Below are 10894 nucleotides of genomic sequence, written 5' to 3'. Positions count from 1 at the left end.
TCAGGTAAGACTGGCTTAGTAGCAATTCTGATAAAACATTTGATATGAAAACAGTGAACACCTGACATAAAAGGAGAGACTGGGATTAACATTACAATGACACAGTGATTGAACGGTGATTCTTGAGATTCTTTAAGTCATAAATCTAGTTTTGATACTTCAGTGAAAGTACGACCATAGAGATCCTTACCTTCAGGTCTGCAACTCTGATCTGCCAAAGCTGAAAATCATGATCCATGCCCTTATCTCACTTTTATCCAACATGTATTCATAAAAACACCAGTAGTTTGTAAACAGCATTTGTAGGGAAACCAGCTGTTAAGGGCCAAACTGTGTTCCCCCCGAATTCATATTTTGAAGTACTAACCTTCAATACCTCAGAATATGATTACTATTTGGAGACAGTTTATAAAGAGGTAATTAAGTTACCTGAGGTAATTAGGATGGGCCCTAAACCAAACAGGACTGCATAGTATGAGGAGGAAATCTGGACACAGACACATACATAAGGAAGATGATGTGACGACACAAGGAGTAAATAGCCAACTATAAGCCAAGGAGAGAAGCCTGGAACACATTTTCCTTCAGGGCCCCCAGAAGAAACCAAATCTGCTTACGCCTTGACCTCAAAACTGTGAGAAAATAAATTTGTTATTTGAGCCACCCAGTCTGCTGTACTCTGTTATAGCAGCCCTAGCAAATTAATACATTAGCCTATACTGTTGCTATTTATTCAAACAAGTAATAGGAAAGAGTCAAAGTAATATTCAAAAATTATTTTTCATGTCGTCTACACAAGCTGGTTATCAATGCATCCAAACTCCTACTTCCTCCATATTACTTTTGTCCTCCATACTATACACTGTTGGTGTTGCCCATTTAAAGATAAATGACTAATCAAATTCTGTATGCATCCTGTTTTTGCTTAAAGGGCTGTGTGCAGGGGGGCCGTGGGTTGTGAACACACTCTCCATGCCGAGCTCTGGGCCCCTCACCGCGGCCCTTGCCTGACTCCACCTAAACCTACTGACTAAGAAACTTGCCTCATGTTGCCTTCTGGACAGAAAGTTTCCACCTTGGGGGGGTGGGCAGTGGAATCCCTGAAACAACTTTTTTTTTTTTTTGAGTTGGAGTCTCACTCTGTTGCCCAGACTGGAGTGCAGTGGCCGCTCCCGGCCACCGCAGCCTCAACCTGCTGGGCTCCGGCGACCCTTCCGCCCCAGCCTTCCGAGTAGCCGGAATTACAGGCATGTGCTAAAGCAACTTTTAATGGAGTGAAGCCTTCCACTGTGGGACGGGCCAGGTGTGTATAGGCCCAGGTCACGGCCACTGCCTCCCTGGCTGCCCTCCCTGTGGTATGGAGTGAGGACAGGGAGGAGGGGATGGGAGGGGCAGATGGTGGGGAGTGGGGATGTGGACTGTGGGGTCGTGGACTGGGAGGGTGGTGAGCCATGGTGGGTAGACTGTGGGGGTGGACCGGACGGCTGCAGCAGGGCTGACCACAGACTGGGTTTCCCTCAACACCTTGGCTCCACATGAGACAACATGACAACAAATAGGAAAATAATATTAATAATAATAAAGGGCTATGTGCAAGCAAAGCAAAGATAACATGAAATATTTAATTTGATTAAAAGGGTACACTTTAGAAAAGTGAAGTTGAAGTTCAACTGTCTTTATTTTTAGAGAGAAAAAAAATTCCACACTAAAGAACCAAAGACTTAAAGTATATCAAATATAAAGAAAGTCAAGGCTACTAAATTTGGACAAAATTAAGTACTTTTTTTTTTTTTTTTGAGTTGGAGTCTCACTCCGTCGCCCAGCCTGGAGTGCAGTGGCATGCTCCTGGCCACTGCAGCCTCGACCTGCTGGGCTCCGGAGATCCTTCCGCCTCAGCCTTCCAGGTAGCTGGAACTACAGGCGCAAGCTACCACGCCCGGCTAATTTTTTTTATTTATTGGAGAGATGAGGTCTCACCAAGTGGCCTGGGCGGGTCTTGAACCCGCGGGCTCAGGCAATCCACTCACCTTGGCCTCCCAAAGTGCTGGAATTACAGGCTGAGCCACTGAGCCCGGCCAAAATTAAGTACTTTTAAGAAGACTATGGATTTCTGCTTCTGGTCAAGATAGAATAACAGGGACTAAATTTACTCTCTAGTGTGAACTAAAAAACTGAAAAACTATATGGAACAATAGTTTTCAAGACATTGGCTTTCAGGCAACAAAGGACAGTGATCCCTGAGAGTTGGGAAACAAATGAGCTCTGTGACTGTCCCATCTCATTGCCGTGAGAGTTTTCAAGTCACATAGTAAGGACAGAAAACCCAGGAGGAAGCTTGTAGGCTCTCTGATATACGGAGATGAAGTTGAGTGTCCAGACACTCAAAGGCAATTAGAGTTCACAAATCAGAGTACTGGAGAGAACTGTACAGAGAAAAGATGCTGGGGACGGGCAGAAGGCCCTTGAGAACTCAGCAGAGTACGGAAAGCACATGAAGTGAGAAAACTACAAAGGTCAGGCAAAGAACTTTCTGAAAGGCTTCTAGGAAACAGGATCTGATGCTCACACGGGGCAGAAAGAAGTACCTGTCCTACAATGCAGACTGAAAAAACCTCATAATTCACAAGGAAGTGGTCAGAGAACTCAGGAGAGTATTGCCTCAATGGTAGAGAGAAACAGAAATACATTATTGGAAGCTTCTGATACTACACATACAGTGTTAATATTACCTGGAGGTAGACTGTAGTAAGTTAATTATGCTAATTATAAACCTTAGTGCAGTCACTAAAACAAAGTTATAGGTAAGAAGGCAACAGAATGAGACTCCAACTCAAAAAAAAAAAAAAGAAGGCAACAAAGGAGATAAAATGGAATTATTTTTTTAAAAACTCAACCCAAAAGAAGGCAGAAAAAGAGAACAAAAATGGCAGATGTAAAAAGAATTGAATGCAGATAAAACACATTTAATAAGACCAAGAAATGAAACCATGTCAAGTAACCTAGTTATACCGAGAATTAACTCAGATCTATTTAGTAACACTGCTAGAGTAGTTCATTTTTGCCTTCACAGTAAATTAGAAGAAAACGTGAAGAACATATGTTGATATCACCAGTATCTTCAGCACTAAAAAAGAAAAATTAAACTAACATTAAAAGTTAATTAGGCCAGGTTCAGTGGCTCAGCCTGTAATTCCAGCACTTTGGGAGGCCGAAATGAGTGGATTGCTTGAGCCTGCGGATTGGAGACCAGCCCGAGCAACTTGGCGAGACCTCGTCTCTACAATAAAAATAAAAAATAGTTGGGCGTGGTAGCGCATGTCTGTGGTTCCAGTTACTCGGAAGGCTGAGGCGGAAAGATTGCTGGAGCCCAGCAGGTCGACGCTGGGGTGGCCTGAGCATGCATGCTACTGCACTCCAGTCTGGGTGAAGGAGTGAGACTCCAACTCAAAAAAAAAAAAGTTAACTAAAGATCTATAGGTCAAATGACAAGAACTGTAAAACACTGATGAAAGAAATCACAGATGACACAAACAAATGGAAGAACATCTCAAGCTCATGGATTGGAAGAATCAATATTGTTAAAATGACCATACTGCCCAAAGCAACTACAGATTCAATGTAAGCCCTATCAAAATACCAACATCATTTTTCACGGAACCAAAAAAGCAATCCTGAAGTGTATATGGAACCAAAAAAGAGCATGAACAGCCAATGCAATCCTAAGTAATAGGATTACTGTGGAGGCAGTATCACACTACCTGACTTCAAATTATACAAGGCTATAACAAGTAAAACAGCATGGTACCAATATAAAAATAGATCAATGGAACAGAACAGAGAACACAGAAACAAAGTCACATACCAACAAATGTCTTTGACAAAGCTGACAAAAATAAACAACAGGGAAAGGACACCCTATACAATAAATGGTGCCAGGAAAACTGACTAGCCATTTGCAGAAGAATGAAACTGGACTCCTACTTCTCACCATATGCAAAAATTAACTCAAGATGAATTAAAGACTTAAATGAAAGACGTAAAACTATAAACATCCTAAAAGAGAAAACCTAGGAAAAACGCTTCTGGACATTAGCCTAGACAAAAAATTTATGATGAAGACCCCCAAAACAAACGCAACAAAAACAAAAACAGACAAATGGGACTTAAACTAAAAAGTTTCTGCATAGCAAAAGAAAAAGAGTTAATATTTGCCAATTATTCCGCAAAGGACTAATTTCTAGAATCTACAAGGAACTCCAACAACACAACATGAAAAAACAAACTCCATAAAAAAGTGGGCAGAGGACATGAACAGATACTTCACACACACAAAAAGACATACAAGTCGTAAATAAACATATGAAAAAATGGTCAATATCATTAATTATCAGAGAAATACAAATTAAAACCACAATGAAGCTGTGTGCAGTGGCTCATGTCTTGTAATATCAGTACTTTGAGAGGCTGAAGCAGGAGGATCATTTGAGACCAGAAGCTTGAGATGAGCCTGGGAAACAAAGTAAGACCCCATCTGTACAAATCATACAAAAAATTAGCTGGACATGGGAATGAATATCTGTAGTTCCAGCTACTTGGGAAGCTGAGGCAGGAGGAGGATCACTTGAGCCGAGGAGTTTGAGGTTGTGGCGAGTCATAATCATGCTACTATACACTCCAGCCTAGGTGACAGAGAGAGACTCTGCCTCAAAACACACACACACACAAATGAAATATCTTATACCAGTAAGAATGGCTATTATTTAAAAAAATCAAAGAACAACAGATGTTGGCATAGATATGGAGTTCGACATTTATGGAAAAAAGTATGGAGATTTCTCCAAGAAATGAAAACTATCATTTGATCCAGCAATCCCAATACTACGTATCCACCCAAAGGAAAAGAATAATTATACAAAAATGGTATTGTCTGTACTCTATGCTCAATATAGCACTATTCACAATAGCAAAATCATGAAACCAACCCAAGCACCCATCAACAATTTACTGGAAAAATAAAATGTGGTACATATACACCATGGAATATTATGTAGCCATAAAAAAGAATGAAAGAAATGTCTTTTTCAATAACATGAATAGAGCTGGGGAACACTACAGAACATCATCCCGAGCAAACTAATTCAGAAACAAAAAACCAAACACTGCATGTTCTCACTTATATATGGGAGTTAAATGGCCACAAAGACAGAAATAATAGACATTAAAGAAAAAAAGTGGTGAGGTGAGTAAGGGTTCAGGAGTTACCTACTGGGTATAATGTTCACTACCTGAGGATGGACTACCCGAAGCCCAACCCCCATCAGTATGCAATGTCTATGTAACAAACATACACTTGTACCCCATGAATCTAAGAAAAAGAAAAGTTAACTAAAGTTCATTTCTTGTTTCTTTTAAGTAAATTCACTAACAATTATGTTTAAATAATATAAAATTATTTCATTTCCATTATTCATTCCTTCTTCAATAAGAAAAGGAGGAGAGAAAGGGAGAGAAATAAGAGAGAGGGAAAGAAAGAAAAGAGAGAGAGAATAAGAGAAATGAGAGAGAAGGAGATTGCTTTCAGATATGTGTTCATATCACCAAGGCAACAGATACCATTTTTTAATGGAATAAAGAGTAAAATTCTTCAATGGCATCTGGTAAGGATGATCAGAAATGAATTAGTATGTGCTATTCAAGTTCCCAAGTTATACGAACACTGAAATCTGTTACATTGTGGGTTTGCAGCAAAAATGACTATAATTACCTTTATCACTTAAAGATATTACCCTTTAAGATCAAGAGGCTTTAAATCCATTCATTCTCCAAGTAAAAATAGTGGTAATAGCCTAATTAACCTTTATCCCTTTGAAGTTCATCCTTGGAGACAGCATCAGCACAGGCATCAAAGAATTTCTGTAGAGTATCAACTTGTCTACATAGGATATCTCTAAAGGTTTCCATTTCAGCCAATTTCTCACGTAAACTGTGGCCTTTCTGCGAAACACAAAAAGGGGGGATGTAATTCAAGTAAAATGAAACTTGACTTTGTTTGGTCCTATGGTACTTCATCTTTTAAGTTCTGCACCTTATCACTGAGGGCATGAAATAAGGAGAGTTGTCAAGTTCAATGTAATAATCCCAAAATTAGGCTCAAAACTGACTAATCTAGTGGCTTGATAGTGGTAGCCTTACTTTTTAATGAAAAATAGAAAGCAATAATGTCTGACAATTTGCTAATATAATATTTAATATTTTCAAATTAGACAAATTGTGAGGAACAACTGTGAAAGACTTTGAAATGGACAGAAATACTACTGGTGTCCTTTCAAAGTAATGCGTGTCACCTATGGGACTCTTAGGAGAGTGCTTCTGATCATAAAGACGTTTTCACCTGTCGTTGCATTTGTGATAACTTACAATTCTTTTAGTAAAAACCTGAGCAGCTGGGCTCGGTGGCTTAGCCTGTAATCCCGCACCTTGGGAGGCTGAGGTGAGTAGATTGCCTGAGCCCGCGGGTTCAAGACCTGCCTGGGCAACTTGGCGAGACCGCATCTCTACAATAAATCAAAAAAACTAGCTGGGCATGGTAGCGCACGCCTGTAGTTCCAGCTACTTGGACGGCTGAGGCGGAAGGATCGCCGGAGCCCAGCAGGTTGAGGCTGCAGTGGCTGGAAGCGGCCACTGCACTCCAGTCTGGGTGACCGAGTGAGACTCCAACTCAAAAAAACCAAAAAAACCGCCCAAAAACCTGAGCAATGCAAATGTTTCTTGTCCATAGAAATGCAAATGAATTTTGTCAGATGCAGAGACACTGGTTATTAATCTCTGGATATTGACCAGATTTGCATATATAAACCATTAATTTTAGTAGTTTTCAGAGTCTCCTTTGAACCAATTTTTAAATTTATATCTTACCTCAATTAACGAATGAAATAAAATCTCTGACATGCATTCATATGAGTCGTTATTTTACATCTAAAAAGCTATTCTATAATAAGTTCAAATAAATTACATTGTCTAAAAGCTTTTTCAAAAAATGATCAAGCATGTTCTGTTCTCAACATTCAACACTAAACTCATAAGAAAAGGACTGGCAGTAGTGGGAAACTGCCGGGGAGTGGAGTGGGAAAGCAGGACTGGCAGTAGTGCGAATCTGCCTGAAGTAGGGCGGGCATACCTCATCAACAACGGTAGCTCATAATGAGCATTTGTATACCTGGCCCAGGACCGTACTCCACACCATTAAAATAACTAAAATTAAAAAAAATATACACTAAACTCTATTTACGTTGCCTGAGTGTAAAGCATTCATTAACTACAAACCTTGAACGAAGAGGTGGATGTTGCAGAATAGCCACTTGCTCCAGACACCAGTGACACCATTGAGCCATGTCGACGCAAGCTGGATTCAGAGCCATATCCAGATTCAGTCTAAAAAGAAAGTAAAATACGTGAAAAAAAATTTAAATAAAAAATACGTAAGATAAAACAAAATGTTTCCTAAAAATTGACACGATTGGTATAACAATAATTTGCAGTTTGGGTGCACACAAGAAATAGGGTCAACTGACATAAGCAAACATTTTCAATTCCTAATTGCCACTTAATTTAGAAATTTATTCACTACCTACTACATGCTGGGTTAGTAGGCTAACAGAGCATTTAATAATAAGAAAACTACCTAAGGTGGTCAAATTCAGAGAGACATAAAAGTAGAATACTTGTTATCACAAGCTGGGAGAGAAGAATGGGGAGTTAGTATTAATGGATACAGTTTCAGCTGGGGAAGACAAAAAGTTCTGAAGGTGGAACAACAGTGAGTGGTGAAGGTGGAACAATAGTGAGAATGCACTTAATGCCACAGAACTGAACACTTAATAATGGTTAAAATGATACTTTTAATGTTATGTGCATGTACGATAATTTCAGAAACAGAAAGGATATGGTAAAAGATGAATAAATAAAACTTCCAGTGTTATTTCTTTACAGATGAATTATCCTGAAAGTTCAAGTATCACTATCTCAGTAAGTTTTTCCTATAATACCAGGCAGTTTTTCTCTATTCTCACTCATTCTTAACACATCACAATTATAGAATTTACCACTTAATTATAGCAGTTTACATTTTGTTACTACTACTGGACTTGGATCTATCTAGTAGCAAATTGTATCTCTTTCATGTTTGTATCCACCTCAACACTTCATGGCACAATTTTGCTGATCTGTTAAGTTCCCAATTTTGCCGATCTGTTAAGTCATCATGCAATAGTAGATAATTTGGACTTCTGGTTGTTGAGGTTTAATAAGACTCAGCACTGTAATTTTACTTTTATCTCATTTTGATGGAACTGAGTCTTCAGAGTATCAATTTCATATTGCATCCTCTTTAACACAAACGGAGTACTAACAATATGGACAAAGGAATTAGACATTTGAAGCTCCAAGTACCCGAAACCAGGTATTTTGCATGTCTGATTATCTTCTACTTTTTAAAAGTACAGTGAGTTAATATCCTTCCATAAAAAAATCAAGGCATTACATTGCATCACTTGGCAGTATATCATGCATATCATATCTACTGTGGCATAGACAGGTATTTATATTTAACAGTTTTCCTTCATTTGAATAGGGGAGAAACCCTAGATTTCTTGGACATTAATTTTTTAATACGTAGATATCAGTACTAAAAACAAAGAAACAATAAAGTAAGATTGTATATAATTTTAATCCCACTCACTAAATTTAGGAGGTAAAATAATATCTATTTTTGGCATCAAACTTATGGCGATAACTAGATACTGTTGTAGGTTGCTTGATTGTCAAGATTAAGATTAGGAAACATTAAAATCATATACAATGTATTACAGAAAATATTTCTATTGAAATTTTATATCCTTAGTGCACCAAACTCTGAAAATCCATTACATTTCCTATAATGCTACTGGTTTACTTATGATATTCTAGTTGGAAAATATATATCTTAGGAATAAGAAAAATAAGCTTCTATACAAATTTAGTGAGTAAATAAAATTATGTTTTCATTTTTATGTAAATAATACTAACACTAGTCCAAAACCTTTTTCCAGTTCAGTATCACTTCATTTACCTTAACTTTAATATTACAGGAACTCAGAGCTTCTAGAATAGCACCAAATCAGAAAAACAATCTTACTAGCAATTTGAAAAAAAGGAAGAAAGAAAATTTAAGAACGAGAGGAGACTCTGCACATACACTAATTCAAAATAAGTAGCTACCCCACCTATCTTGTCCTGTCCTGCCAACAAATGAACAAATAAATAAGGCGAAAATTATCAACACCAAGAACGAAAGGAAATAAACTATCATTAACCCATGTCAAGGGCAAACCTTAAAACAAAAACTGCTACACTGATTAACCTTAAAATAACTTAAAGCTGCAGAAGATCTAATGCTACCTAAACTTAAAGAGCTAAGACAACATTTCAAAAATCTTTCTTTGTGTTCTCTCATATCTTCAAGGTAGAATAGGTTGACCTTTGTATGAGAATTACATTTTAATTTTAATTCTAGATGATTCCTCATCTTTATAATGTTTATCCAGCAAAGAAATACTTGTAAGTGCCTACATTATGTTAAGTACTAGAAATTCAGTGTCTCAGCTATCCAGGATCTCAGAGAAACCTCCAGATCTTCAGCTTCCCTGACTAATGGTCCTCTCATAATCCATCCTACCCTTACTTCCCTTCCCCCTCAACCTACAGTACATAAAATTCAGGTTATCTGGGATATTGAAAACCTCTGAATAGAAACTGAGTTTTCCAAAGACCTGAGAGTATGGACCACAGGGATGTCAGTGACAAGATAAATACCCAAACTTATCGATCTGCCCATTCTGTGGTCTTCCTAGCAGGTCACTAAGAGACAAACAGCGTCTCAAAATTCTTTAAACAGCCTGCCTTCCCCTATTATCTGGAAACACTGAAGCCCATGGTCACTATGCAGTCTGTTTGGTTTCTGGCACCATTAAGTGTCCAAAAGCTATCAAGAACTACAATAAAATACTTCATAATCTCATTCAAATGTAGGAAAAATAAAAAAGAAAGGGCAAAGAGTAATGCAAAAAGAAGAGTAGAGATCAGAAGCACTAGTAACAGTGGCAAGAAATAGAAAAGAGAAACAATTTCCTGAAGGTAAAACAGTGCTGAGGTGAGTGGATTGCCTGAGCCTGCGGGTTCAAGACCCGCCTGGGCAACTTGGCAAGACCTCATCTCTACAATAAATAAAAAACTAGCTGGGCGTGGTAGCGCGTGCCTGTAGTTCCAGTTACTCGGAAGGCTGAGGTGGAAAGATCGCCGGAGCCAAGCAGGTCGAGGCTGCGGTGGCCGAGAGTGGCCACTGCACTTCAGTCTGGGTGACTGAGTGAGACTCCAACTCAAAACAAAAAACAAAACACAGTGACAACCACAAACCATGAACACAGTCACTATGTCCTCCAGCATCAATAATTTAAGTCAGATTTGGTTAAAAAAAAAAAAAGGAAAAAAGAAAACAATAGGAAGAAGAAAAGGTGGAGGAGGAAGAGGCGGCAAAGGAGAAGTAGACGGAAAAGGAGAAGAAAAGAAGGGCAAGGAATGTGTAGCCAAAATAGCAGAACAGGTCATGAAAAAGAAATGGACATGTTCAGGCCAAGACACCAGAAATTTATCTATATGAAAACAAGTAGCCTCTTAAAACTCAAACTTCCAACTGTCACCAAAGTAAAACTGTCACACTCTAGTCACCAAAGTAAAACTGTCACACTCTAATTCAGTGGCCAAGGTTCTCCTGATAAAACTGGTGCTACTGCTGCTCTGCTTGGACCCTGGTGCATCCTGGGGTGCAGAAGTAAGCGCCATTTTCTAGAAGCAACAAAAC

At 38.6% G+C, this 10894-nt stretch overlaps 1 protein-coding gene across 1 annotated transcript in view; it reads right to left on the bottom strand.

The window, feature by feature from the left end:
- The window catches only part of COL4A3BP (collagen type IV alpha 3 binding protein), a 129008-nt gene that overhangs the window by 42326 nt on the left and 75788 nt on the right, over positions 1 to 10894 (bottom strand). The window contains exons 5-6 of the mRNA XM_021709546.1: positions 7324 to 7431; positions 5856 to 5994 (exon numbers count right to left, since the gene is read on the bottom strand). Of these exons, the coding sequence (XP_021565221.1) occupies positions 5856 to 5994; positions 7324 to 7431 (247 nt within the window). The remainder of the gene's footprint in view (positions 1 to 5855; positions 5995 to 7323; positions 7432 to 10894) is intronic.

This window comes from Carlito syrichta, unplaced genomic scaffold (genome assembly GCF_000164805.1).
Source record: "Carlito syrichta isolate Samal-C Ts95f unplaced genomic scaffold, Tarsius_syrichta-2.0.1 Scaffold254407, whole genome shotgun sequence".
In the NCBI taxonomy this organism is placed as follows: domain Eukaryota; kingdom Metazoa; phylum Chordata; class Mammalia; order Primates; family Tarsiidae; genus Carlito; species Carlito syrichta.
Note: the sequence above shows the minus strand (reverse complement) of the source record. Positions and strands in the feature narration are given on the sequence as shown.